The 27960-nt window shown below is 49.0% G+C and overlaps 11 protein-coding genes across 11 annotated transcripts in view; 5 read left to right on the plus strand and 6 right to left on the minus strand.

Moving 5' to 3' along the window:
* CNBL2780 (hypothetical protein) overlaps positions 1-192 on the minus strand; it is a gene marked incomplete at both ends in the record, with an annotated part of 993 nt that extends 801 nt beyond the window's left edge. The window contains one exon of the mRNA XM_767319.1: positions 1-192. This exon is cut by the window's left edge and continues 23 nt beyond it. Coding sequence (XP_772412.1) covers positions 1-192 — 192 coding nt within the window.
* A 609-nt stretch (positions 193-801) lies between these two features.
* CNBL2790 (hypothetical protein) lies at positions 802-1224 on the minus strand (the record flags this gene model as incomplete). The annotated part of the gene is made up of 3 exons (XM_767320.1): positions 802-858; positions 989-1114; positions 1207-1224. The coding sequence occupies 3 exons, from the start codon at positions 1222-1224 to the stop codon at positions 802-804; spliced, it is 201 nt and encodes a 66-aa protein (XP_772413.1).
* Positions 1225-1842: 618 nt separating this feature from the next.
* On the plus strand, positions 1843-4412 carry CNBL2800 (hypothetical protein; the record flags this gene model as incomplete). The annotated part of the gene is made up of 8 exons (XM_767321.1): positions 1843-1866; positions 1941-2418; positions 2483-2679; positions 2740-3468; positions 3545-3774; positions 3837-4122; positions 4173-4310; positions 4377-4412. 8 exons carry the CDS (start codon positions 1843-1845, stop codon positions 4410-4412), a joined length of 2118 nt encoding a protein of 705 aa, XP_772414.1.
* A 404-nt stretch (positions 4413-4816) lies between these two features.
* CNBL2810 (hypothetical protein) lies at positions 4817-5451 on the minus strand (the record flags this gene model as incomplete). The annotated part of the gene is made up of 2 exons (XM_767322.1): positions 4817-5334; positions 5382-5451. The coding sequence occupies 2 exons, from the start codon at positions 5449-5451 to the stop codon at positions 4817-4819; spliced, it is 588 nt and encodes a 195-aa protein (XP_772415.1).
* Positions 5452-5644: 193 nt separating this feature from the next.
* On the plus strand, positions 5645-7512 carry CNBL2820 (hypothetical protein; the record flags this gene model as incomplete). The annotated part of the gene is made up of 3 exons (XM_767323.1): positions 5645-5668; positions 5724-6102; positions 6185-7512. 3 exons carry the CDS (start codon positions 5645-5647, stop codon positions 7510-7512), a joined length of 1731 nt encoding a protein of 576 aa, XP_772416.1.
* A 1378-nt stretch (positions 7513-8890) lies between these two features.
* Positions 8891-9676, plus strand: CNBL2830 (hypothetical protein; the record flags this gene model as incomplete). Its single annotated transcript, XM_767324.1, has 4 exons — positions 8891-9017; positions 9285-9372; positions 9442-9525; positions 9583-9676. 4 exons carry the CDS (start codon positions 8891-8893, stop codon positions 9674-9676), a joined length of 393 nt encoding a protein of 130 aa, XP_772417.1.
* A 499-nt stretch (positions 9677-10175) lies between these two features.
* Positions 10176-10965, minus strand: CNBL2840 (hypothetical protein; the record flags this gene model as incomplete). Its single annotated transcript, XM_767325.1, has 5 exons — positions 10176-10259; positions 10313-10414; positions 10488-10566; positions 10631-10837; positions 10913-10965. The coding sequence occupies 5 exons, from the start codon at positions 10963-10965 to the stop codon at positions 10176-10178; spliced, it is 525 nt and encodes a 174-aa protein (XP_772418.1).
* A 2798-nt stretch (positions 10966-13763) lies between these two features.
* On the plus strand, positions 13764-17689 carry CNBL2850 (hypothetical protein; the record flags this gene model as incomplete). The annotated part of the gene is made up of 11 exons (XM_767326.1): positions 13764-14303; positions 14350-14468; positions 14521-15282; positions 15336-15460; positions 15510-15667; positions 15722-16740; positions 16818-16979; positions 17037-17154; positions 17222-17330; positions 17386-17585; positions 17657-17689. 11 exons carry the CDS (start codon positions 13764-13766, stop codon positions 17687-17689), a joined length of 3345 nt encoding a protein of 1114 aa, XP_772419.1.
* Positions 17690-18850: 1161 nt separating this feature from the next.
* CNBL2860 (hypothetical protein) lies at positions 18851-21266 on the plus strand (the record flags this gene model as incomplete). The annotated part of the gene is made up of 10 exons (XM_767327.1): positions 18851-18969; positions 19030-19172; positions 19236-19446; positions 19494-19626; positions 19679-19768; positions 19833-19881; positions 19936-20339; positions 20399-20555; positions 20604-20638; positions 20691-21266. The coding sequence occupies 10 exons, from the start codon at positions 18851-18853 to the stop codon at positions 21264-21266; spliced, it is 1917 nt and encodes a 638-aa protein (XP_772420.1).
* Positions 21267-21726: 460 nt separating this feature from the next.
* On the minus strand, positions 21727-22190 carry CNBL2870 (hypothetical protein; the record flags this gene model as incomplete). Its single annotated transcript, XM_767328.1, has 3 exons — positions 21727-21796; positions 21859-21967; positions 22031-22190. The coding sequence occupies 3 exons, from the start codon at positions 22188-22190 to the stop codon at positions 21727-21729; spliced, it is 339 nt and encodes a 112-aa protein (XP_772421.1).
* Positions 22191-23952: 1762 nt separating this feature from the next.
* On the minus strand, positions 23953-27791 carry CNBL2880 (hypothetical protein; the record flags this gene model as incomplete). Its single annotated transcript, XM_767329.1, has 9 exons — positions 23953-24031; positions 24100-25054; positions 25115-25139; positions 25196-25351; positions 25403-25630; positions 25681-25850; positions 25898-25940; positions 25981-26813; positions 26864-27791. 9 exons carry the CDS (start codon positions 27789-27791, stop codon positions 23953-23955), a joined length of 3417 nt encoding a protein of 1138 aa, XP_772422.1.
* Between the last annotated feature and the right edge of the window lie 169 nt (positions 27792-27960).

The following is a 27960-nucleotide window of genomic DNA, read 5'->3' on the forward strand; positions in this document are numbered from 1 at the left end:
ATCCCTCATGAATGCCCCAACATTTTCAGGTTCCTCTATCCTGTACACCTCGCTCACTACTCGGCGGCAAACATTGAAAACATAAGTTATATCTCCGACATTCGTGACATAGTCGGCTTTGGCAGAGGCAAGTTGGGTGAGGTCGTAGCGTGTGCCGTCCTCAAGAGTGAGAGTACAGGGCTTATCTTTCATATTGTGAGTCACTGGTGCAGTAGTGAGTTACAGGATGTATAAGTACAGCAGGGGATTGGACTGGGTTTGTCGTTCCATGCACACTTGAAGCTTATATCGTAGATCTCATCGGGTTCGGTACTGTTATGGTTCGACACAGCAACGAATAAACAACAAAAATGACGCATTATTATTATTGACTTCCTTGGCGATCCGGCGGCGATCTCCGTTCAACATTCCCGCTCACCAGAAACATGTCGCTGATTGGCCAGATTCTCTCATTCATCTCCCCGCCTTCATCCCGTTCTTGAGCGACCAGCAATCCTTCAGGTATACGCTGTACAGTGCAGAACGCAAAGCCATGTATTGCAACGTTCGCTTCCAATGCACTCTTCTTGCTTACCGAGACATCAGCCGCTGGCCCTCTCCCTGACATCTCTTCCTCCGAAAACACACGACCTTTTTCATAAAAACCCTTTTGCAAATCATAGCACCTTTCCATACCGTTCTGGACCGCACCCAAACCATCGTGATAGAAAACCCATGCATTGTTGATGCACCCGCAAGTCCTGCCCGACCGTTAGACGCGAAGTCCTCCGCCCGTCCTTGCTCTACATCCCGACAGGTACTCTATTCGTCGTCCCCGGCAGCCTCGAGGTACTTGTGTCGGATGTCCTTCCATTGCTTCTGCAAATCATTGGGGTTGATCGTCAGCTGCTGCACATCACAAACAAACCAATCCGGCAGCCGGGAGATGCCCAGGCACTTTCCTCTTCTCCCGCAAAGACCCGTGTTGTAAAAAACCCAAAAGACTCACTCCTCGGTTGTGGGAGTCCCAGAAGGCAGTGGTGGCGAGGTCGAAGCCCATGGAGAAGGAGAAGGCGGCAATAAAGGTGGTAGCGACGAAGACAGAGTTTCGTCGGAAGAAGGTGTTGTAGATGACCTGTTTGAACGGGCGAATAGAAAGGGGCATAGACGTCAGCGATGCGGCGTTTCCGAATGTCGATGATGAATAAAGTGGATATAAGTACGCACGTCCTGGAATCCGGGCATTTTGAGACGGGTGGGTTATGTATGTGTGAGGTGCAATGTGCTGGGTGGGATTCGTGAAGACCTGCGACGGAGAGAAAGGGCAGAGTGCAGAGTGGCTGGCGGCGGGTTGGGTTTGTGCAAGTGGGGGAGCAAATAAAGATCAGGGAGCGCCACACATGGGCCGAGGAGTGTGTTTGCTCATCATCGTCGTTCGGTGAGTGTGGCTCTCCCCGCTCAACCACTGTGCGCCCCTGCTTCCTTCCATCCCGTCCAGTCTTCCTTCCTTCCTACCCCAGCTTCCTTCTGACGCGCCACCGTCCCCCATCCCGGCTACTGCCTGCCACCATCGCCACCGTCAGCCCACGTCAACCGTCTCAGCTACCACCCCAAAATTCCACCCACCACTTACGCCCGAGCTAGGATCGCCTGCAGCCAAACACTGGCCCACCCTCGCCAGCCCGGTCCACCACATCCGCGTCCCCTGCAGCTCCCGTTTCCCACCGCCTACTCGCCGCGTGTCGCTACATCCACCGCGGTCCGTCAGCGACGTCTGCATACGTAACAAGCCCTGAGCAGCGGCTCATCTCCCGGCCACCCTCTTTCTCTCGTCTCTAACACCTCGGCTCATTCGCTACCACCATGAAGGGACTCAAAAAGGCAATGGTACGTGGTTTCTATACATCCGAAATCCATCTCCGCCTTTCCCGCGCACCCGCTGATTCTTCCTCCCGTCACAGAACCTCTCTCGCACAAAGTCCAGCGAAAAGTCAAAGTCCCCCAACCCTCCTGCCCATAAGCAATCGACAGCATCCTCAGGCCCATCATCTCCCTCTGTCAACTCTCCCAGCCGCCAAGCCTCCGATGCGCCCGGTCTCCAGGGCGGCGCGCCCATCACTCCGCGCCGATCTCCCATAAACGATAAGACCTCTCCAGCACCTCCGCTTGTGGTGATCTCGGGTGCGCCCCAACCGCCTCCCATCAACACTGAAATGCCATCGGATCCCATTCCGCACAGCCCGCATGGGAGATATGGTTCTCCCGAAAGAACACTGGGCGCGGATGGACAGCCGACACCCCCTAAAGTTGGACCGATGAACAGGTTGAGAGGACCGAAGGATACGATCCCGGCCGTGGGCAAGACGCCGCGAAAGCAGAGAAGTAGCAGGTTCTACGTGACGGAAAAGGTCGAGATTGAAAAACTGCCCAACTTTGCGGGTAGGTCTTTTTTTTATAGCACTGTTGTTTGTCTGCTGGCAAAGGCTGACTGATACCACTGAAGATGTGAGGCCCGAGCAAAGGAATGAACTGTTTGTCCAGAAACTGCAACAGTGTCGAGTTGTTTTCGATTTCAACGATGCCAGTAGTGATCTAGAGGGGAAACAGATAAAGTCACAGACGCTACACGAGATGCTCGAATACATTACGAGTCAAAGAGGCGTCATCACAGAAAGCATCTACCCTGAAGTGGTTAGCATGGTAAGTCGCTTTCCTTGCAGCTCCATGGCCCGCACTAAGACTGGATACTCTTGATTGCAGTTTGCAACAAACTTGTTTAGGTCCATTCCGCCCCAAGTCAACCCGACAGGCGACGCGTTTGACCCAGAGGAAGACGAACCTGTCCTTGAACTTGCCTGGCCCCACCTCCAAATCGTTTACGAATTCTTCCTCCGATTCGTCGAAAGTCCCGATTTCAACACGAACATTGGCAAGCGCTACATCGACCAGTCGTTTGTTCTCCAACTTCTCGAGTTGTTTGACAGTGAAGATCCTCGTGAGCGTGATTTCCTGAAAACAACGCTTCACCGAATCTATGGTAAATTCCTCAATCTACGAGCATTCATCCGCCGCTCGATAAGCCATGTCTTTTTCCAATTTGTTTACGAAACGGAACGACATAACGGTATTGCCGAGCTCCTCGAAATTCTCGGCTCAATCATCAACGGTTTCGCCCTCCCCCTCAAGGAGGAACACAAGACCTTTCTCACTCGCGCTCTCATTCCCTTGCACAAGGCTAAATCCCTCGCACTCTATCACCCCCAACTCGCATACTGTGTCGTCCAGTTCCTCGAAAAGGATCCTGCTCTCACAGAAGAAGTCGTGTTGGGTCTGTTGAGGTACTGGCCCAAGGTGAATTCCCCAAAGGAAGTCATGTTCTTGAATGAGGTGGAGGAGATTTTGGACGTGATTGAGCATAATGAGTTTATCAAGATTATGCAGCCGCTGTTTGTGCAGCTGGCGAGGTGTATCAATAGCGCGCATTTCCAGGTATGTCTGTAATCATTATTATTATTATCCGCAAAGTTTGTCAAGACTGGAAGCTGACTGAATGGTTTTGTTATAGGTGGCGGAACGCGCGTTGTACTACTGGAACAATGAGTACATTGTCAACCTCATGGGCGAACATATCAGTATCATCCTCCCCATCGTCTTCCCCGCATTGTATCAAAACTCGAAAACCCACTGGAATAGGACGATCCATGGCATGGTATATAACGCGCTCAAGTTATTTATGGAGATTAATCAGGAAGTGTTTGAAGAGTGTCAGAATAACTATAGAGCGCAACGTAAAGCGTAAGTTTTTTTTTTTCTAAATTTTTTTCTGTAGAGTTGTTGACATTTTACTTTGTATATAGTGAATCAGATCGAGCTATTGAACGATATGACGAATGGCTGCAACTTCGCGAGCAAGCGATCCAAAACTGGGAATCCGCCCACCCGTCTTCACCCCTTCCCGAACGCTTACAAGAACCCCCACCACCCCGCCCTGAACCATACGAGGACGAACCGATGATGGACGTTTCGGTCGACATGACTGCGAACGGGTTTGATCCAAGTGAAAGTTTCACGTTGGATAGGTCTATTGCGGAGGAGACGGTGCCTGTGGCGGATCCGGGGGTTGATAGAGCTCCTCCTTTGAGCGTAAGCCTTTTTTTTTTCCTGTGGGTGGATGGCTGACCCATGTTCAATAGCCGACGTCGCCGACGCAACTCTTGGGACAACAAGGACAGGCGCCTTCAAGTCCCACCCCGAGCGGGGGCGGGACTGCACCCCATTTGAGGAGAAAATCAGTGTTGCCCATTGATGCTGGGGTCATGCGAGATCTCCAGGTTGGTCATCTCTCTGTTCTCTTGGGCCATTGCACTAACCGCTTCCCTTGTTTTTAAAATAATCAGAATCATCGAAGTCTGGAAAACGACGCAAACCCCTAACCTTAGAACAAGAGATTCCCAACGACCCCGCCACGATTTATTTTCTTTCCATCAGTGCATTGGCCGAAAAACACCGTTTGTAACTATTGTCGAATGCCTTTGTTTCATTTTTTTTTTAAACCCTTCATTTCCTGCATCCCAAGTTTTACCCTTTTTTTTTATCATATACATCTCGTCTACATTTACCTCATTATGTGCCAGAGACTTTTTATTTTATATATTTCCATTTATTGTGAAAGCTGGCGGATTAGTATACCCCCTTTTTTTTGACGAGTGAGAATTACAGTAGAGTCCTTTGAGCCGCGCAGGGGGTTGGCGAGATGTATGGCTTACAAGGAATGGATGATAATGCACTGCATCGAACGCCAAACTAGACAAAAACATGCACGTCACATCCCTGCCGCCTATGATGACTCGCCAGCGGCAGCCTCGTTCTGCTTGGCGGTCTTCAAGGCCCTCGCAATAGCCGCCATAACCGCCGGTCTCTCCCGCAGATAGTTGACCTTTGCCCTCTTCAGATCCTTCAGCTGTCCCTTTGCCTTTTCCGCCCGCTTGACGACCTTTATCTCCTTGATCATGGGTGAATTCAGCTTGAAGGTCATCTCGACGCCGGCCTTGTTGACGATATTCCGCAAGCGGAAGCACGTGTCGACGCCACGCCGCTTGGTGCCCATCAGGACGCCGCTGAAGGGGGAGATGCTCTTCTTCGCAGGGTCGCTGTAGGTGATGACTGTGAGGACGGAGCCGGCGGGGAGACGGTCTTTGCTGCGGCGGGCGAAGAGGTGTGCCCAGGGGGACTGGGCGGCGGCGTTGTTGAGGTGGGTGATGAGGGACCACCCGTTCTTGGGATGCAGGAGGGCGGGGGGGGGCGGGAGGGGCGTGGTGGACGGGCGGGCGATGGCGGAGGGGTTGAATGGGTAGGCTGTGGTGGGTGAGTGCTGGGCGGGGGGAGGGGGGGGGTTCACTTACAGGAGGCACGGGCGGGGGCGGACGAAAAGTGCCGGAGGGCGCGTGCGAGCGGGCGGAGGGGGCTGGGCATGGCGGGAAAGTGGGGAAGTGGGGGAGGCGATGGAGGGCGCAGTGTCAAAACGGCAGAAGCCATCCATGGGACATTTTGACAAACTCAGTGTGAGTCGTTACGTAACTCGCTGCACACGATACATTCAAACACATCCTAGCGGATATCTCGTGTCTACCGGCTCCGGACTTTTGCCTTTACGCCCCGCCACAGCATGCACGAGCCGCCGCATGGCACAGTGAGTGTATCCCCGGCCACTCCCGCCCGTCCCGCCAGCTGACGCCCCCCGCCAGGCATCGAGGCAGGCAGCCCTTCACAAGGCCCTATCCACGGCCTACCTCAACCACCAGATCGCAGAGCTTGAGAACAGGGTCAACGCCGCCCACATCAAGTCTCCCGCCCCGCAGGCCAAGGCGAAAGCAAAGGGCGGAGACTCAGCGAGAAGCCCAGACGCAAGTGCTCGGCAGCTGCAGCCGCAGCCACAGCCACCACAACAGCCACCCGGGGATCCCAATGACGATCTCGGTAGGCCGGACGACGTAGAGATCGACGTGGACGATGAAGCGGAAGACTGGAGAGTCGTCGTCGTTGACATTTCAGCTTTGATGTGGGCTAAAAATGCTGTGAAACGATTGGTGGCAAAAGGGTGGGAGGTGATCATCCCGGCAGAAGGTGCGTTTAAAAAAAGCATTTTTACGATTTCGGGGAGACGACAAGTCACTTGACATACATACTAACGATTGCGATTCTGTAGCAATCAGCACGCTTGATCTTTTAAAAAAAGGATCCAACGCAACTGCTGTTGCCGCCCGCCAAGCAGCGCGTTACATTGAACACGCCCTTCGTTTCCACGACGTCCTTTCATCTGATCCATCACTTGCCATCCAGTCGGGTACAAACTACAAACGGGGCAGCGGCATGCGTCTCCAGCGCGCCAAGGAAACCGCTTCCGTCAACTCTATCGTAGACGAGCTCGCTATCCCGCCCATGGACGGTGAAGAAGATTTGCCAAAATGGGTAGAAGCCGTCTTTTCCTGTGTGGCGTATTTCAAGAAAATCATGGATGCCGAGGAGAAGGAATGGGATGCTGAAGACAATGGGTACGAGCGAGAGAGAGGCCCGATATTGTATGTCGGAAACCCGCCTGTATTCGTCGAGCTCGAACAGGGTCGTGCCGAGCCGACGCCTTCCGCGAGGGACGGCGATGCCAAAGACGGGTTGGACTATATGGCCAGGGCAGAGGGACATGTCATCCTGCAGGAAGCCGCAAGGTTTGATCTTACATTGCAAGTTTTGAGGGACGATGATGTCGAGGTAGAGGCATCCGGTTTAGGAGGGAAAAAACAGCGCGAAAGGCGAAGAGGAAGAAAGAGGGGAGGGGATGGTGGGAAGAGAAGAGATAGAGAAGCAGCCAAGAAGGAACCAGAGCCCGAACGAGAAGTCAAGATTCTGCTTCGAAGACCGTCTCCTACAAGGGAGGCATCTCCCGACTCTTATCCTTCACATCTCCCTTCGCCTACCAGCCCGATCATACCTGGACCGGAAATCAAATCCCGCGATCATCCTCGTGCTCCCACTCTTCTCGTCCGACCTCCTCCTCTTCCCTCCGGACGTCCACCGCCTCCCGTACCACCACCGCAAAGTAAAGGGCTCCACCACCACCACCGTCCACCACCCCCTCCACCGCTTGCTCCCGAGTCAGGTGTGGATATGGGACTGAGGATGGGTATGCATACGAGACCTCATCCAAATCCCGAAATGCGCCCGTCTCTTCCCCTGCACCCGTCGATGGCGCACCATCTCGAGAACGGTATACCCCGCGACGGTGGTGGCGGCGGACACCATCACTACCCCCATCCCCATCTTGGCCATCACAGACCACCTCCACCTCCGGCTCTGTTTGATGAGCTTTCCGATGGGAGTCGAGGCGCGCATGGACATGGCCGTCGTGGTGGGCATGGTGGACACGGTGGTCACGGTGGACATGGGTTTGGGAGAGGAAGAGGAGGTCATCATGGTCATGGCGGTGGAGGAGGAGGTGGTGGCGGAGAAGCGGTGGTAAAGGTCACGGAAGAAGATTGAAAAACCGTGACAACGAATTCGTACTCCTCCAACGACCTCATTCCTTTGTCCGCCCCCCTCCCCCCGGTCGACCTGGTCAGTCTCAAACTCCTGGGTCAGGGCTCTTCCCTTCCATCAACACCGCTCCTGCTGGTGCTGCTGGGGCTAATGCTGGTGCTGGTGCCAGCAGTGGTAACGGTAAAAGCAACGGCAAAAGGTCAATGCCACGAATCGATGACGATCCTCCCGTCGTTCTCCTCCAGCGGCCCAAATAATCTTCTGCCTCTTAATCCTATCCTATCCTATCGTGAAACATTCCAAGGAAATTCGTCATCATCAAAAAAAAAGGATGTTCTTGATGATGTGTATTGGATGATCCAGAGGAAAGGGGGGGGGGAAACAAAATGAAGCAATCGCATCACGACGGTGGAAACATGGGTTTTGAAACCAAGATCAAAGAGAAAAACGGAAAACAAGACTTGCTTTCTGCGCAAAAGCGTTTTTTTGAAAACGCTAGATTTTCCGAAATTGCTCTTTAGATCTCATCGCCGGTGATGATCGAATCGAGCAGCAGCAGGGGGGTCTTTTTTCTCTTTTTTATCTTTCCTCCCTCTTGGACTCATACGTTTTCCTTTTTCTTTTGTTCTTTTCTTCATTTTTTATCCGCCTGTCTTGCGGATGATTGTAACTGCGCGGAGGCTGGGTGGTGTAGGGGATGCGATGGCGGGAATGGTTGGTTCGGTTTTTCGAATGATAGTGTGGCTGGTGGGGAGGTTAAAGTCTATACGCTGGTGGGGAGGTGGGGGGGGGGGGAAAGGTCGATGGGTTATGCGTACTCGTATACTACTCGAGGACTGTGCCGTTGGAAATTGGTAATACGCATCGAGCTTGAAGATTTAGGCAAATTGATCGTGGATGCAAGTCTTGAGATGTTACACCATGGAATGATTTATAGTTATATCAATTCAAACCGTCGCTCGCCATTTCCACTCTTGGTTTGGTTATACCCTGCTTGTTTCTTATACTGCATGCGAAGCATCTTGCACTCACTATGGCCAAGGAATCATTTTCCATTTATTTTCGTGGCCTTGTATACACCGATACACCGACAAAAGTTACAATTTGATTGTCGCTTGGTTTGTTACGTTTTGCAGAGCTGGTTGCAATGACGACCAAAAAAGCGCCACAACGCGGCGTTGAGAGTTATTACCGAAAGGGGCTGGGAAATCAAAACCCTGAAAACACCATTTAAAAAACAGGCGCGAGTCATCCCACCACCGTTCTAGAATCGCTCTAACATAAACATCCACCCCTTTCACCAATCATTCTTCCCAGATTCACATCCCTGCCTATATATATCAACCCGTCAGCACATCAGCGGACTAAACCAAACCAAGTCATGTCCAACTCTACCTCCTCCACGCCTACCAAGAACACCGCCACGCCTTCACCCACCATTACGCCGCTACATGACCCTAGTCATCAGGCCAAGGTCATTCCCGCGAAACCGTTGGGAGTGTCGAACCGTGAGTACATATAGCCTTGGCTTTGGATCTGGGTACGGGATGATTGATGGGTGAATGGAGAGGATTGAGTGTCGAGCGAGGATTATTCGGTGAATGTTGTGTGGTGAGAAAAGGGGGGAAGGAGGGGGGGGTGTGCTGTGCGGGTAGGCGGTCTTGTGGAATTGAAATCGCTTGGGCGCAGCATTGAGCTGTAAACGTATCGGTCTTGGGATTTTGGGCGGTCGTGACAAGTGGGAAACGTTGTAACCGACTGACGGTTTATATCAGCCAACATTGTACCAGGAATGACTACGAACGGTGCTGCGGCTGGTCTGGGGCAAAAGGCTCTGTTAGCCAAAAAGTTTGCAAAGGCCAAGTATGTCGTTTCTTTTCTATACTCTTGTGGAGGAATAAATCTTGCTTATACACCTCGACACCTTGATAGCAAACCTACAATTTCACCTACAGATCAACTCCAAAGTCCTTGTACGGCCAAGCTTTCGAACGCAAAGCAACGCCACTTTGCAAAGTTTGTCATGATCCTTGCTTTTATGAGCATGTTTGCTGATCATGAGATTTGGTCTAGAGGGAAACCTGCTTCGCTTTCACAATCTTTTGTGGCCATCCGCGAAAGCTCTGGAGCAGCGCCTTCTCCTGTAAACAGGAAGACTGACTTTTAAAAGAAAAAATGTCACGGCGCTGTCCTCTGGAAACTCGTATTTGGAATCTTTTTTGTTGTTTGTGTGAGTGCTTTTCTAAAACCTGGAGCGTTTTGATGACTGACAATTCATTCGATGGTGCAGGATTAATTTATCTTTCATGTCCTTCAATTCTTCTCCGCGGTCTACGTACACGACCCTAACCCTCCAAACCAGTTCAATTTTTGTTATTTGCCATCATTGCTTGTGTGCCATCATTCCACCCTCCATCAATATCAGTTATAAGCCTTTTCTTGGCTGCAACCGTCCAATCACAGTTTTTCAATTGTTTCTGTAGAAAATGCATCTTGTACTATACGACTGTTATCACCCCGATGACCATGAGCAGTACCTATCGAAGAAACCGCCAGGCAATTCGCAGCATTTGGGATTCAAATTAGCGAAAAGGCAGAGGAGATTTGTACAAGTTGTACTAGTTGCATCCACGTATCAAGTATACCATAGCATGAATGACGTCTATCTATGCAGACACTTGGTCCCTGAGGAACTTGATTATGAGTTGGTAAGCTTCAGCATAGGCCTCTGTAGCCGCACCACCAGAGAGCTGCGATAAACTAGGTCAGTAGGGTACACACAATCTCTTAACAGGCTACTCACGTCAGCTCGAGCAGCAGCAAAGCCGTGCACTTGTTCAGGGTAATGTTTGAAAAAGTTCTTGCCAGGGTTCTTGGATTCGACACCCTTCTGAATAGCATTGATCTGTTTTGAATCGTTTCGTCAACTTTTCACTATTCTCCAGTCTAGAAAAAAAAGGGCAAAAACGAGCACTTACGATGCTAATGTTTTCCCCGGAACTAGAAAGCATAGCGAGGGGAACGTTGATCTTGTCAGCATCTTCAGCCGCAGGGAAACTACATTTTTTTTTTGCCCGCCAAATCAGCTCTTTATCCATTGTCTTAGGTTCTGGCTACTTACGTAGGATGGACACTGATAAAAGCATCAGCCTCGGCGAGACCAGCTTCAGACAAAACAGCTGTTTTGTAGCCCCAACAGTACCCGATGACGGCAACTTTGTTGTGTCCGGCCGCCTTCAATCCGTTAATGGCCTTGGCGACAGGTTCAGACTGACTTCCACAGGCGCCAGGGAATTTCGAAAAGTATTCGGTCTTCATTTCCTCGTTCCTAGAAAGGAAGACCATAATATTAGCATGACAAGGAAAGGTGGAACAACAGAAGGGGGTTAAGTAAGGTACGTACCCAGGCTTGAACATTTCGGGGGTGGCGTAGTTACCGACGAGGAAGTCGGGCATCACAACTCGGTAACCTTGGGATGCAATGATGTCGGCACCTGAGAAAGCCAGATTAACATGATACTCATTTTTTCAGGCTACTGTTGCTGATCAACAGTAAAGCGATTACAAAAAGCGACATGCCTTGAAGAATTTGAGGGCTAAAAGCAAAGACGTCGTACACGACGAGAACAGCGACCTTGGCGTTCTCAGGACCGACAGCATAGGTCTTCAAGTCATTGAAGGTAGTGTAAGAGCCCTTGGGAGAGTATTCAGCCTGAACAGGGGGGATCTGAGAACAACAGGCTAATGGAAGCAAAGGACATTAGGGTTCTGCGACGTGGAATAGCTCGAGGCTTTCGCTTACACATTTTTCTACGTTGTATCTAAATTGTATGTGTCTAACCAAAGAGAGTCTGGACTGCAGACGATAGAAGTAAGCTCCCTATGGATGGTTAAACAACGACCAGCTGTAGCAGTCCAGTACTCCTCTTCTCTTTGCAACTTCGTCGGTCCTCAGTCCATTGATCCACGGATACAAGGGAGTGGGACGATGAAAGCAGACGTTGATTGTAGAAGAAAGGGAAGAAAACTACTCACTGGAGCCGGATAAGCTTTGAAAGAGTGAAAAATTAGTTGTTGGAAAGAATGAAAGCTATCAATAGATTATTTTCCAGGATGTTCACCGAAACGAGAAGAGGAACATGCTGATGATTTATTTATTAATGACGACCGCCCAGTTCGCCGAAGGCCGGACATCGTCATGGGCTAGGTAGGCACGCGGGAGAAAGCCGACAAAGTGGAGGTAGCGCCAAAAAAAGAACATACACCAAGCAAGCGCGGGCAAAGGTCATATCTCCGTGCAATAGCAACGAACCAGTATCGAGAATGGAGACAGAGATTGAATGATGATCGTCAAAAGTTACCAACAAGGACAAGGCTGCTGTAAGTAAAACTCTTGAACGCAAAATCGGATGTGAAAAGGGAAAAATTCAACAACGGTATTTATTACAAGTTACCTTAAACAACTCATCACAACTGTTGTCCGACGACTTCTCTGGTTTGTAGAAAAGTACTGGAAAGCACTGCATGACACCAACTTCAATACTCACTACTACTCATTCTCAAACACATGAGAGGTTGTAAAAAGGAACTTACTTGGCAAAAAGGAAGACATAATATAAAAGGTGATGGAGTTTGAAATAGCACCATTTCCATGAAAAGAGAATTTAGCAACCGCTCCTCTTTCGTCCCCTTTGTTACCCTCAGATATTTTCGAGGAGAGGTTAGCCGTCTCAACATAAAAGTTCCACAAATTCCTGCTATCACCTGTTACATCAGTCATTTTATCATCACAAATTTGAACAAAACTTATAAACAAAGATGCCGCACGCTACTGACGAGGAACAACAGCAGACAAGTGAAGGACGAAGCATATCCTCTGCTGTCGCAACAAGCTCGCAGACGAACACTGGTTCAACAGTTGCATTTACAACCAGCCAGACAGCTTCCTCGGGTAATGAATTTGCTTCTGAAGCTCAGGTAAGCTGTGACTGTCGTCGACCTTTTGGGGTAAAGGAAAGGGGGAACTCATTCTGAATCCTCTTACAGAGGCGTCAGGCCTTTTATGATAGTTTATCAGATGCTGAACGGAAGGCGTTCGACGAAGGTGCGTACTGTGGGTGGTAATAATGAGGGATATTACACCGGAACCTATATTAATACAGGAGGTCTTAAGAAAAAAAAAATCAAATAATTATGCTGAATGAAAGACCTGATTGAAACGATGGCCGGCTCTATATTACAACGCTCTCTAACAAGAGGCGACCTGTACTTTTCGTTTACTCATTATCAACCATGGATGAAGTTGACCGAGTGGTGATGAGGAGCCGAAGAGATCGGATGAGGTTGCGGCGTCATGGTGGACCAAGCAACGCTGAGCGGCCGTAAAAAGAAAACACTCCATACACTTCCCGGTTTGATCCCCTGCATCCTCTAGACAGTAGGGCATCCTCTGCTTCATTATTCGTGTTGTGAAGCAAGAAGCCAAGTCGAAATCTCCTCGTTCCTTCCTCATGTGCCATTTTCTAGCCAGAACCAGCAGTAACAGACTGATTGTTATTGGCTGTCACGGCATCAAAACGTGTTAAAATGTTAAATAAATGTTAACTAACCGGGTTAGTGACCGCGGACCCGTCCGCCTACGCCTTATTGCGCCACGCCGCCACTTCCAGGCTTTCAGCAGCGGAGCAGCAGCAAATAATAAAAGTAGAAAATGGCTAGGAACGATTGGTGAAGGACGGGAGTCAGTCGACCGGCGCCAAGATCTCTATTCGCCAAGTTGGCTCGTGGTCTGCCCCCGAAAGTAGCCGATCGTCGAGCAAGCGTCATTTACTTTGCAGCTCCAGTCTTTATTAGCTTTGCCCGTCCACGCTGCTGTTCTTCCCGTTCGGCGGCCATTTCATTGCAAGACATCTGCGAGCTGCGAGCACCGTGTGTAGCATCGTATGTCAGTGTTTTTTTAATAGCTTTATTATCCGTTGCCCTGTACAACAGGCCTCGCTGTGGTTTGTCACTGTTTATGGCGTTTTACGTACTACTTTACTGCACTACCGCGACGGCAATCACGTACCGGTCCAGCCAGAGCCTGTTGCTTTAGCTCAAGTCTCACTTTCCCACCCGTCCCTTCAATTGCCCACCCATATCTCCACTTCTTCTTCCTCCTTATCTATTGTGCCTATGGCTCACACCGCAGAAGTACATTCCATCTAATCCAATACATCGGTGCCTTGCTAGACTACTCCATACCCTATCGCATCATGTCGTCCGCCATCCTCCCCTATCCCTCGCAGCCATCGTACCCTTTATCGCGGCCGTCCACTCCGCGGCCCACCACTACACTCTCAGCACCTCCTACACCAATTACCCCCACGCATCTCCTTCCAGTTGCCATGGAGCGTGCCAGGAGTACTGAGGGTGTAGTGAATGGTGTGGAGCAGGCGTTAAATCAGGCCAGGGGAATAAAAGATAACAAGGAACCAAAACCTGGGAGATTGAAGTTTGAATGGGAGCACATCGAAAGGCCGAAGACGCCCGAATCCGATCACGGTATCGATGATGATGAGGAGCAGAAGATGGATGTTGATGAGGAGCAGCCGATACAACCACCGTACCTAGGGCTTGGGGAACCTGTCAGTACTTACGATGAAGAGCGAGCGCAACGGGAGAATGCCATGCGGCAGATGGACATACACCATGAGGAACCCCCGCCGCCTATTATATGGGGAATGCCGAAATGGGGACGTGAAGCAGAAAGGCAGGAAGTTGCGAAAGGTGTGAGACTGTTGGGAATGGAAGAGGTGAGTTTATTAAAATGGCTGAATTCGAGTGTTGACGTACGAGTAGCTACCCCAGCTTGTCAAAACCCATTCATTGATCGATACGCCAAGCTCTGTCATGTTCCCATGGCTGCATGGTATCAGCGATGACGGTCATAAGGGGCAGGAGATGGCTCAGTTCTTCGGGTACGTCATATCGTTTTGTCCCAAGAAGGCCTGGCTCACGTCTGCTTTGAAGATATTCTCCACCGTTTGGTCCTCCACCCTATCGGGGCCTCTGTCTTCTCTTTTGTCCGCCTCACCCTCTTGACAAACATCATTTGCGCCCTCCGCCACAGCGCAACGACACAGATCTGACTACTGTTCCCACAAGCGCCCCGTACAAAGTACCTGATCGCAAAGACTCCGAGTCTGAATCTACTTCTTCAGAATCGTACAATTCTAGCGGTGCAACTGAACTGACATCCCCAAGCCTTGGCAATTCTCTACCTTCACCTAGTCTCTCGTCCTTCAAACCTCTTCCGGAAACTGATACTCAATCAATGGATTCGTCCAAGGACGACAGCAATGGTGCTGAGGTCGCCATGCACCCTTGCTACTCTAAACGTCTTTCACCGACAACAGTTGCAAAAGGCCTGGATGAGGACAACCATCCTCTTCCCTGTAGCAGCATTCTCAACGCTGCAGCCGAACCTGAAACTCAAAAACCGTCGTTATCTTCTAGTGTCTCATCATCAAGTTCTGACGTCGACGAAGCAGTTGGACAAAATCAAAATCCCTCGTGCATCTTGTTCAACGCATTACATGTACATGATATATTCGACCTTTCGAAAATTGGCGATGACACAGAAAAACGAGCGAGTTTCAGAGCTGCAAAACTTCCTGACCAAATCAATTTAAGGAACCTGAATATCCAGCAAATCAAGTATGCGACTGTGTCCGATATTGTACTGTATTCCAAAACGGGACTGACACAGGGGTTGTTACATATTGCCGAGCAGTAAGTGTCGACGAAGTGCAATGACGGACTTCTGAGCTTATGAGATGTTGCAGAATTGCGCAGGCACAAGAAGATCTGTACAACCAGCGATTACAAGAGATCTACCATGTGAATCATACAGGAGGAGATGGTGAAGGATCAAGTGAACCGATACGTTATGGAGTATGGGTCGTCCTTGGTCAGTATCATAATCTTGCTTTGATAAATCAATCTGACCTGCAAACCAGAATCGTTCAATGAAATCGAGAAACATTATCCCGAACTGGTGAATATCGACTCCAAAGGCCGCGACAAACATCCCCATCTCCAAACTGACCTGTTTGAGAGGGAAGCAAAAGAAAGTAGGGAGATGACCAAGGCGTCAGAAGTCGTTGAAGGTTTTTGGGTGAGTCTGACGCCCGCACCTCAAAATTAATTAATTGACAAGCGACATGGAAAGGTCGGTAATGATTGCGACGTCCCAGGCGCAACGCTTGAAGGAGCGGGGTCATTTATTCGTTTCGATCTATGTCTCAAAGCATCCGAATGTTCCGAAATGCCAAGCACCTCGGCGCTCTCATCGGCTTACCGTAAACTACTAGACATCGACCGCAGGAGGCGAGAGGCTGGCGAGGAATCTCAATCCACAAGCGCCTTCAACTGGACTGCATCACCGGCCACCCACGCCCTGCGAAATCTTCTTTCGCCCTCATCGTCCTCAGTGACAACTGAAGTACCTTCAAAAAGGACGGCTTCTCCGACACCCAGCGACCGGCAATTGCGAGCAAAACCATCATTGACCACTGATCACGAATACGTCGCTCTCGACTGTGCAGGGAGTAGTAGAACTATCACAGGTCATACTCGTAATATGGTTACCATGACTGATCGTGTGATCGAATTGGTTTACTTTCTGAGGAAACTGGTGGAAGGGCGAGATAACGGCAGGAAGCGTAAAATCCTCGTTCATTGTCAGGATGGGTACACTGAGTCGAGTATCATCGTTTTGGCGTACATCATGTCCTCTCTATCCATTTCCTTGCCGGAAGCTTTTCTCCACCTTCAAGTCAACGCAAATAGGTCGTTCTTTTTGTATCCTGCCGATAAACCTCTTTTACGGAAAGTCGATGCTCGCCTAGCTGCGGACCGAAAGGCCAAGGCAATCAAGCTCCTCAGCGCCACCAGCGCGGGGTCTGCTTCTTCACATACCGATTCTGATGGAAAACAGAGTAACCCGAGTCCACGATGGAGGCCTTGGGGTATGAACTTTGGAGCGAAGCGTGAGCAGGCTCCAAATAGAACATCTGCAATAGGTGGGAAAGAAAGAAGTAAATCGACAGCAGACGTTGCACGGGAGATGTTGGCGGAGCACGAGAATGGGGGTAGCGCAGCCGCTCAGGAGGCTAGATTGTGGTTTGATGATAAGAGATTTGACGGATTCCCTTCCAGAATTCTTCCCTTCCTGTATCTTGGTAATCTGTAAGTGAACGCGCTTACAATCATGTCATAAATCAAAAAGAAACAGAATTACTCACAATGTGCCTCGTTTTCTCCAGTGAACATGCAGGCAATGCTGCAATGTTGCATTCGCTGGGTATCACTCACGTTGTAAGCGTTGGAGAGAGTTTGATGAACATGGACAACTCTGTAATTGCATACTACGGACATAAAAGCGAAAATACTTTGGCAGCAGCTGTGAGAGCAGGTAAACTTAGCGTGTAAGTTCATGTGCTTCTATGAGACAGGGAAGGAGAGCACTGATTCGTGTCGTTTAGGCTTGATTTGACCGATGTGAGGGATGACGGTAATGATCCCCTTCGACCTGTTATTGCGCGTGCATGTGAATGGATTGAGGAAGCCCGCGCCCGTGGTGGCAAGATTCTGGTTCATTGTGTGAGCAAACGTTACAGCATCAACGTACGGTAATAGAGTAAGCTGATTGCCTGCTTTTTCCTTCTAGCGTGTTGGAGTGAGCCGAAGCGCCAGTATCGTCATCGCCTACATGATGCAGTACGAGCATATGCGATTGATGGACGCATATATGGTTTGTCGTGCCCGACGTCTTAATGGTAAGTTGTTATGCACGACATGGCCATTGTCATCAGCTGATGTTGTCATTTTTAGTACTTATCCAGCCCAACCTCCGTTTCTTCCACGAACTTTTTGGATGGGAAGTCGAACTTGCTAAAAGAGAAGCCGAGGCCGCTAAAGCTAGAAGAGAAGAAGCTGAAAAACAGGGTGTGAGGGACCCTGAGGCCTTGAAGTTGATTGAAGGAGAAGCGAGGAAGATTATATATTCTTGGCCAAGCTTTTGTCGAGATCTGGTTAGTCTTTTCTGTCTCTTGTTGTGGATTTAGAACAAGACTGACTTGGGCATACGCCGCTGATATGACAGTATTGCCTCAACCGAAGGTTTTTGTGTAATTAGTTTGTTACGAGGGCCGACGCTCAAACTCTGAACCAGTTGTCTTTTGTTATACCCGCACCTTTATTGACTGTTTAGGATTCAGGAAACGATTCGTATCTGTACACACAAGTAGTCTAAGTAAGGATTTGTAATGTTCCGTACTCGTGTTGATTGAAATGATATATAACTGTACGAGCTTCATGAATGTGTTGTCCAACGCAAGTTATCATTCGATCAATTGATAGAGGGTAAAAAAGAAGCCACCACTTCTGGCTGCTCGCACGAGACTGCTTGTAGATGACAGACACTCCAGATCTGGGGTTCCCTTCCTGCTGGTTTTCTCTCTCCCTCCTACTGCCTAATGGTTGCTGATCCTATTATCTGGCGTTCTAGCCTTGCGCCTGTGAGGTAGGGTGGTAGCTGTCGCGCAAAGCCCAAAGTGAGTGACTAGATGTGCGAAAATTGAATTGTAATAGTACTCGAGTACAGTATGTCTCAAATCACAAGCTGGGAACGAAGTTATGAGGTGCCTACCTAGTTGTTAGCGTAGATGCTGAGATCTCATCTATCGGTAGGGCCGTGGCGGTCAAGGTTTGAGTTGCTGAAAATCACAGGTTTGGGGGTTTTATTTTGGACACCCCCTTCCTTCACTTCGTTCATTTTGGACAACGGTCGAAAGATAACAATTAATACTGATATCTTCAATAACACATGAATTCATTGCGCCCACCTCCACCCCCTCCCGCCAATGCCGGATACGCCCCCATGGGCAAGAAGTGGTATGTCCCCGAGACGGCATGGTGTAAAAAGCAGGCGACAGATTGTAATCGTGCGTGCATATAGTCACGTATTGGCTTGCGCTCCGCAGCAGGGCGGATGTCTGATTTAAAGCGTTGTGGAATCTTGTGTGGGTGGCGGGATCTGCGATCTTCGCGACGCGGCGAAGTCCTTTGGCGCTCAGGGTCCTGGTTGCTGGATTTAATGTTTCCGCGGCTTCTTTCGTCTAGGTCCATGTGAATTCTCTCTTGTAGATATCGCATATAGATAGCTATTTGGTGCACTTCAATTCCCAACCTTTTACCTCCTTCGCACGCCTGCGACCTATATCCATCAGAGCATCAATCCACACAGTCAGCTCAGGCTAGCTTCTTGCGGCCATTCCAATCATCTATAGACGCCGCCATGAACAGGAATTGCAGTTCCTCAACACCAACAAGCTCTCACTCACCTCAACAATCAGAACATAAGAGAAGATGGTGGGACGATCTCACGTTCACGAAATGCAAGAAGATGTTTTTAAGGTGAGCTACTCAGCCTCCCCGTTCGGCCGTTCTCAAGGATCGAAGCTGAGAGTAAACTAGGCATCTACATTTCGTCGGCCCAGGGCTAGTATCTAGTGTGGCTTATATCGATCCAGGTAATTGGGCAACAGATTTAGAGGCTGGTGCGGATTACGGCTACAAACTATTGTTCGTCGTTTTGCTCGCTAGTCTGGCCGCAGTTGGTACGTTCCACGTTGAACTTCCTGCCCTCCACTTCGAATATCTGACAGGCGCCTCTGTATTAGTCTTGCAACTGTTGTCGGTCCGTTTGGGTACTACTACAGGACTGTCACTTCCGGCTCAAACCCGCCTCTTATTCCTTCGTCTCAAGACTCGCTATCCTAGATATCGTATACCCTTAACTATCGCACTGTGGACCTTGTATGCTTTGGCAGAAATAGCAATTATTGCTACAGATTTGGCCGAACTCCTGGGAAGTGCCATTGCCTTGCATCTGTAAGTAAACTGAGGTTTATCTGGGAATATCGCTGATGAAACCCCAGTCTTTTCCCAAAGCTTCCGCTGTTCGCTGGTGTCTTGATCACTGCAGTGGATGTTCTCGTTGTCCTAGTTTTCTTCCGATCATCGTCTGGTAGACAAGGCATGATGTTCTTTGAGATTATCATCGTTTCTTTGGTAAGTCAAGCTGCCTTGTAGACAAATAGGTGAATTTATTAATATTATTTAGGTGTTGGCAGTGTTTATCAGCTTCATGATCCTGTTGAAGCTTACCAGTCCCGTATGGAGGGACGTTTTCTTAGGTCTTGTTCCTTCCGAGGTAATCATCAATTCCAAAAGAAACCTTGCTATGGCCACTTTCAGCTAACGCTTTCCCAATTTAGACCCTCGTCAAGCCTGGTGCGCTTTATCTTGGTGTTGGTATCATAGGAGGTACGAAGAAAGGCCCATTTTCACTATCAGGTGACTAATGCGATCTATCATTAGCTACTGTCATGCCTCACGCCCTGTTTCTGGGTTCCTTTCTCTCCGGTGTCGACCGCCTCAATATGATTCCTCAACCGCCTAGCATGCGAAAGCCCCGAAACGTCACCATGCCCTCATTCAACCCTTTCAGACGTACCAGATCCATTCGTTCAGACAGCGAACAGGGTGAGGGCGTAAGTACTGGTATTTCTCCGGTCTTACTCCAAGCTCCTCGCCCTAGTTCAGGATCTGAGGCTGCTGTCTTGGAAAATGACGGCGCAAAGGACGAGGTTCATCTACAGGATAGCGTTGTGGAACTTACCAAGGAGGAGAAACTCTTCGCAATCGAACAAAAAGAATATGAAAGGAATGTCCGGATGTTTGATAGGATTAAATGGGTCGATGTTCATCTGTTTCATTCCACTGTGAGTGTCACTTGATTTTCTTTGGCACTATTACTGAACTGATGGGTTCATATATGCAGATTGATACTGCTATATCATTACTCAGTTTTGCCTTAACAATCAATGCATCGATCCTCACTCTTGCGGGAGCTGTGTATTATTATAATGAAAGCCCCCCCTCGGAAGGTGCGGACCTTTTCGGCGCTTTTGACTTGATCAAGTCTTATATTAGTCATGGTAAGTACTTCCCTCTTGTTTCTAATACGAGCTAATTATGGCAATCAGCTGCTGCTATCGTGTTTGCGTTGGCCTTATTATGCGTAAGCCGCTCCAAAGAAAGACACCCAATTAATCGCTAATATTTTAATTCAGGCGGGTCAGAGTGCGTCCATCACAGCCACCCTAGCCGGCCAAGTTGTTTCAGAGGGCTTCATCAATTGGAAGACGTCCCCATTCCTTCGTCGACTCATCACCCGGCTTCTAGGTGTCATACCTTCAGCAGTCGTAGCTTCAGCCGTAGGCACCAAAGGGCTTAACACAATGCTCGTAGCTTCACAAGTTCTCCTTTCTATCGTTTTACCCACGGTCGTATTCCCCCTCGTCTACCTCTGTTCCAAGCACGAAATTATGACTGTCCAAGGACCGGAAGTGGAATCCATTGAAATGGAGAGGATCGCCAACAGCGGCACATCTGTTTCTGATCCCTTTGCCTTGGCGGCTACGACACCGTCCTTGTCACCCACTACTCTGGGAGATGACTTGGCGGCTCTTGGGATTGAGAGTACGACAGTCAGAGTGGAGCCGGATCATTCAGTCGACAGACCATCCAGACGGAGCAAGTCCTATGTATCGCCAAAGTGGGTGACTGTATTAGGATATGTTTTGTTTGTGGTGATCGTCTTAGCAAACGTTTATGTGATTGTGGAGCTATGTCTTGGGAACGGATAATGAGCTTGGTTTGTTATTGAGGAGGAAAATGAGATTATGATAGCAAGGTGGTGGAAGGATTTAGATTTTTACTATTAACTAATGTGTAACAAATGTTCTTCGGTATTTCCGCCTTTATGCAATTATGCTTGTTTGTTTTCACTCTTGTCGTGACTGCAAGCGGCGATGCGGAAACCATTGCGAGAATTGTAGAGAGAAACAAGGGCACCCTTGGAAAAGGCGATGGAGATGGTAATGACTGCGAATGGCAGCCCACACCCAACAAATACACAGAATCTATTGCATAGGCTACACCGTTGACTGCTTACAATAACTTCTCAAAATCTATAGACACGATTAAATTCGCTGTGGGTATTATATTACAGATGACAACGACCCATCCATGAAGCTATGCCGATAATGTGGAAAGCGAACACGAAATCCCCATGGACAAGATGGAGGTACCAGCAAGTCGATTGCATTATTTGGATTCATTGTGGGCTTTGTAGAAGTCGGCGGAGTCCTCTGAAGATGATACCGAGGAACGACGACTACGATTGATCATCAATGATGTTAGCAGGCACTCCAAGCTGGTAATCTCAGCATGGCTCACTCCATGTCTTGTTTTGTATTGTTCCACATCTCCTGAGTCCACTGATACAGCTTCTCCGAGTACTTCCTCTTTTTCTTCTCCAACGTCTCCGAGTAAGGTAATTCTTCATCTATAACCAAGAGTGATATGATCAGTCCCAGTAGCACACAGACATGAAAAAGGAATGTTTTACCTTCAAGGTTATAATCTCCAAGGGTTGATTGAGAGGCAGTGGACGAAGAAATTGAGACATTAGGTGCACCGCTTGCAAGCCCTCTATCACTCTTTGAAGACGCCCTCCTCGGAAGACTTTGCTGATTGTCGCGGTGAAGGGAAGAGGACAAGGCTGTCATTGTGTATGATGCGTGCTGCTCTGGTTTCTAGGAGTTCAAAATGGTATTATTGCTCAATGGATAGGGCAAAGAAGAGTGAAGATAAAAGTGAACTGGAAAAAGGTCAACTTCTAATCTGTACTGTTTGACTATTATTGGATCCGGTCACTTCATCTGACAGATGATATGAGTATCTCTTACTACTTGTCCAACACGTTAGAGCGGTGTGCAAGCCTTGAGAGATAACAATATGACGTCGGGTTGATCTGTGATGATGTAAATAGTGTTGGAGCAACATAATTGATGCAACTTCTCCTGAGGCTGACCCATAGCTTTAATTGTTAAAAGTCAACGATCATCAAGGATCGCCACCACTAACCAACCTCATGGCAAATCTCATTGGGTCCAAAAGGATTACGTTGTGATACATGACAAGTTACCGTAACATAAGGTAACATAAGGCCAGGAAAAAAACCTGAGGCATAACATAGGATGTAGGACAATAATAAAGAGCAATGTAGGAAAAAAAGGGGGGCAAACAGACAGCGACAGGTGGTAACAGTGGGATGATGATGGATGATAAGTAACGCAGGCTGATGTAATCGACGTGGAGCTTCTTCAAGAAGGAAGGTGCGAAAGGAGAAGACATGCCCTACCATGATGCACTCTATAACCTCATCTCCTCGATCTGAAGAGCCTTTAGCTTTGATGTCCGTATTTCGTTGGACCCCAGGCAGTAAAGAAAGGAAGGAAAAAAAAGCGGTTTACTTCCGTCACACTGGAAGGATCTCACAGCATTTTAGGTAGGAGGTGACAAATGGAAAAAAGGGTTGATTGAGGGTCGAGAGCTATAATTCGTCATTGCTCGGAGGTCGGAGCTCGGAGCTCGGAAGTCGGAGCTTCTTCTCAAGGCTGCAAGGCTAAAGGCTAAAGAGGGATATAACGCACGCTCTGGGTGGAGTCCTGTTAGATCTTCTGGGGTCGAGAGGCTTTTTGGATCTCATCATCGTCCACTGTTCTGGCTGTCTGAAGTCTGATAATTGTTTTGACTTTCCGTGCGTGACGTGTGGAGGACATAAAAGATCGAAACTTCGGACTAGACTTTACTTGACGATCGACGAGGGATGCGCTAGGGGTATTTCTAAGGATGCAGCAGTTGGGGAGATGAGGGGGTCGCTGTGGCTGCGAGTGACGACAGACTTCTGTTCGTTGTTCGTTCGTTTCTTCCTCTATTCCTGCTTTCGGCTCCACTCACCCCCCTTTATTAGTTGGAACAGTCACTGGTTAGTCACCGTCGACACAACTCGGATTTGATCCCGAGAGTTTGGCAAGCTTAATTAAGAGTATTCTTACAGCCATTTATTTCTGCATGCAGCGGTAGGAGGCAAGAAGGACACGAGGAGCTCTTCTATATTCTCACTTCCTACTACAAACTATTATGAATGATTGACGAGGAGCAAACAGGCTATCGGTATTACTAGGGGGATTGCACTAGAAGGTGAAAGACTGTGTATCTGTATTGTTGGTGTAAAATGTAATATCAACGGCGTGGATTAATAACGAATCAGCAGGTTCTCGGAATCATGCATGCTATATCAAATCAAACAGTTATCAGCCACGTTAAACTGTCGCAAAATACACATAAAGATTATGCAGAACACTCTCCCTTCTGTAATCATACATGTGGCGCTGCCCAAGAAATTAGATTTAACCTCCAAGAAACAAAATAAATTGACGAAACACAAAAAAAATAATAGCAGACAGTACGGACGGCCACGTCTAATTATGGTGCTTGATCCGTAAATATGCTCCCGTAATCAAAAGAACCCTCCTCCATCAAACTAAGGATCGTAGCAGCAGACCTGTACAATTTGATAAGCTCCTTGAATAGGACGCAATAGAGCCGAGGGAACGCATAATTGGGACTTACAGATTGCTACCACCTGTTCCTTGTTTCAACCCATCTGACACGTTATCCATGCCCTTCATTGCTAAGCTCTCGCCCCCGAACCCATGTCCGTTTAACCCGTAATCAAAACTGATGTGCCCAGCGCCTGCACCTACCGACGTTCCCGGGCCACTGCCCATAGGATGATCCGTATCACCACTGAGACTGAAGCCAGCGTGGGAATCTTGATAATTGCTAAATATGGTACTGCCATTCCCTAGCTCAACGTTGGGCGAGAGCGTTTCAAAACGGTCATAAGGTGCAGATGCTTCACCAAGCCCGCCGAGGGTAGGAAGGAAAGAGTTTGATGGACCGATGTTGGCATTTTGGTTGCCTACATTGGGTGCACTACCGGTAGAGGTGCCAGCCATCCCAGCAGAAACTTCTCCCCCAGGTACGTTGAAGTAAGCTGCTGTGTTGAAAAGTGCATCCAGATCAGAGGCAGAGCCCCCAATATCACCTAAACCTCCAGCCGAAATGCTCATGTTGTCATTAACCCCCGAAGCATGGACGCCGCTGTTGGCGGTGAGAGTGTTTGGGTCAAAGTTCATCATACCAGAGCTACCAGGCGAGTCGGCGATTGGAGGAGGGGTCGCCACACGTTTTCGTACTGGACGTAACCACGCGGGTGAAGGTCGGCCGGCCGAGTTGGGTACACGGGGTGAGTCAACGGGAATGTTGCAAACTGGAAATGCAATTAGCTTTCGTATAGCCAGATCGACATAAATCATACCTCGACAAAATTCGTCTATGATGTCTGCAGATCGGAGGCCACATAGGTATCGACCACTGAACCTTCTCAACAAGCCGACGCACGACCGAAGTCCTTCAACTGACGGGGCGATGATAGGTCGGAAATCGGCATTGCGGCAGTTCAGGATCACAGCTACCAGGGTACGACCTGCTTGAGCAAGCTGGTGAATGACATGTACGCCATCTGGGGATAACTCATCAGCGCTTGATTCCACGATTGCATTACCGATCAGCCGTGACATACAATAAGTCATCATCCCACGTTGACTCTGCGAAAACGATTCAGCATTACTATTTATCCTCACGAACATTTGTCTGAACTCACAATGTGTACGTGATCTGCAATAATGGTTAACGCGCACTGCATCGCCTTGCGGCACAAATCCAGATGTCTCGCTCGCTCTTCAGCGGTTGACGCTGGCATGGCGACAAACCCTGAGAACCTATGTCTGTAGATGATCATCTTAACCAGGTGCTCCAGCTTCGTAATACGTCAGTACCGTAACGTTAGCCAACATTAAAAGAAGCTCACACAATGTAGCCTCTCTGCCTGGGTGATTCTAATAGGATCTCGAGAGTTTGCTGTTTCTGTGTCATAACACCAGTATTTGGGCAGTATTCTCTTCCACTCTTCCAGAAGCTCTTCCTCATCTCGTAATGTCTCACTTTGGGCTGTACGGCGGGCAATAGTGGCCGCTGCTCTAGCAAGGAATGGAGAAGTTGGGAAAGCTGATGGCTGGGTCGCAGAGTCGATCACACCCTATGTCTTTATTAGCTTGGCGTTTGCCAAAGGATATGACGGATAAATACCTCAAGGATAACATGCAGTCTAATAGTAGCCACAAACGCGCACATTCGACTTTTTGAGTTGATCGATTCATCTTTGATTCCTCCAGGATTGAGATCTTCATCGTCGACGATAAGAGGCTCTGTTACATCACAATCTCGGAGGTGAATAATGGGCGGTCGTCCAAATAGTGCTGCACAGACGTCAATGACGATAATTTCACAAGATTTCTATGCTCACCAGCAGATTGCTTATCCCAAGCATAGATGGACCAGAACGTCCTCTGGATCGTCGTCAGCTTTATCCTTCCCAAGTGAACTCACTTTTCTAGTCTCCTTTTCAATGGCGTCAAAGTGGTCATAACCGTCGACACTTCTATGTAGGCCACCGTCAAGACATAACGTAATGCTTTCCGCCTGCAAAGAAAAAGCCTTGCTCAAGTTACCCAATCCAAAAGCGTAAATTGCCGCAAGGAATGCCGCTTGGATGCTATACAGCGTCGGCCTGTCGGCTGAAGGCAGATCTCGCAGTCGTTTGAACAGCTCAAAATATTGCTTGCCCGCAGTCGACGGATCGGCTGGATTTGCTCTCACTCGGGGATCGTCGACATGTCGTGAAGATAGGGTGCAAACTGCCACAATAAAGCACGTAAACCCAGGTTCTCCCCATTGAGCAGGGTTCGCATAATCTGTCAAAAACGATGGGACGTGAAGGAAAGGCCAGAGAAGATGCGAGGTCGAAAGGTAGCAACGGACTAGTGTATCCATCAAATCGGGTGGGATTACACCTGTTATGACCTTCCAGCTGGCTTCGGGATTTAGTGTTTGGTGTGGTCGAGGGGTACGATCCGGGAAGAAACGTTCCTTTTTTCTGCGGTCGGCGCTACTGGCCCGACGACCAATTGCACCTAAGCCGATAGATGACGAACGGGCCTTTGCATGAACAGATGACGCTCGGCCGGCTGGGGTTGATGATGAAGAAATGCGACGGGGCAAGATTGTTGAGGTATTTGGAGAAGTAGAGGGGATAGAATCTGTTGCCGGGGAAGCAATCATTTCACCAGAAACGTCGCCATCAGCTGAATCTGCTTCGTCTTCTTCTTTTGGAGCATTATGTGCTGCAAGGAGGTGAAGGAGGGGGAATCCTGATGTTGCACCTAGATTTGCCAGTCAGAGCTCTCTTTATAGCTCTAGATACACTACATACCTTGCCATTTTGCTTGACCGATCTCATCTTCGTAGAAAAAGCTCATGCCCCCTAGTCGCTTCGCTAATTCATCCATTCCCGCCTCTTCCTTCTTTTTTCCCAATACTGCATCATTCAACCATCCACTGAGACCGCCATTGGCCGCCCAGTCAGGAGAAAACGCGTTCTGACCCAATCTTCTTTGGGCATTCAGTCCTGAACCTCCCATATTGTAGCCGAGGTTCCCTGGAAGGTTTAAATTTCCCAATGATGTACCAGCCAGAGCCTCAACCGCCACGCCTACACCTTCCCCTCCTCCACCGCCTTCTTTTAACCCCACCCCTGTTCCGCTGCCTAAGCGCGCATCAAGCGTCGACAAAAAAGCGTTGTGAACGTTTGGAGGCACGTCCCTAAGCATGCTTTCCAGTGCTGCTAATCTGGCCTCGAGATTACTTTGACTTTCTCCTTTTCCCGTCGCCAGACTTGCAAAGACCCGCCCCGGCGAATGTGGTCTTTTGATACCCCCGGTACTACTGACTCGTTCAGAGTTGCCTTTTGATTTGACAGTCCGTCGGGACGGAGTTTCAAAAGTGCAGACATTGTTAGATTGCTGACAAGGGGTACATGGATGCTGAGTATCGCAACGAATCTTTCGACGGCGGCAACGATCGCACGCATGGGCGAGCCTTAGGCGAGGACGCTTGGCGCTTTCGTTATCATCGAGAGATGATGTATCCTGTCCCGGTTGATTTTGGAATTGAGAAGAGGATTGCGGTGGCTGGTTGGATATTTGTGATGTGGGCTGAGACTGGGGAACGGTAGATGGACTTGTGCTGTCGGTCGTGTGAGATTGGCCTGTGGTATTCGGACTCGGGTCGTTCGAGCCACCGGGAGAAGTATTGGTTGTGGATTTGACCTCCTCTGAGGAGTGGAGCAGGGAGGGGTCCATGAGTGCTGGCTTAGGAGGTATTAGACGGGAGTTGGGAAGTGAAAGACTGGGACAAGAAGCGACGAAGATGATGTTGATGAAGATGATTAAAAAGAACAATTAATTAATCGGAATTCACGTCGACGTCGGCGAATGGACTTGGCTGGGCGGCGGACCGATCATTTATTAG

Source organism: Cryptococcus neoformans, chromosome 12 (assembly GCF_000149385.1).
Source record: "Cryptococcus neoformans var. neoformans B-3501A chromosome 12, whole genome shotgun sequence".
In the NCBI taxonomy this organism is placed as follows: Eukaryota; Fungi; Basidiomycota; class Tremellomycetes; order Tremellales; family Cryptococcaceae; genus Cryptococcus; species Cryptococcus deneoformans.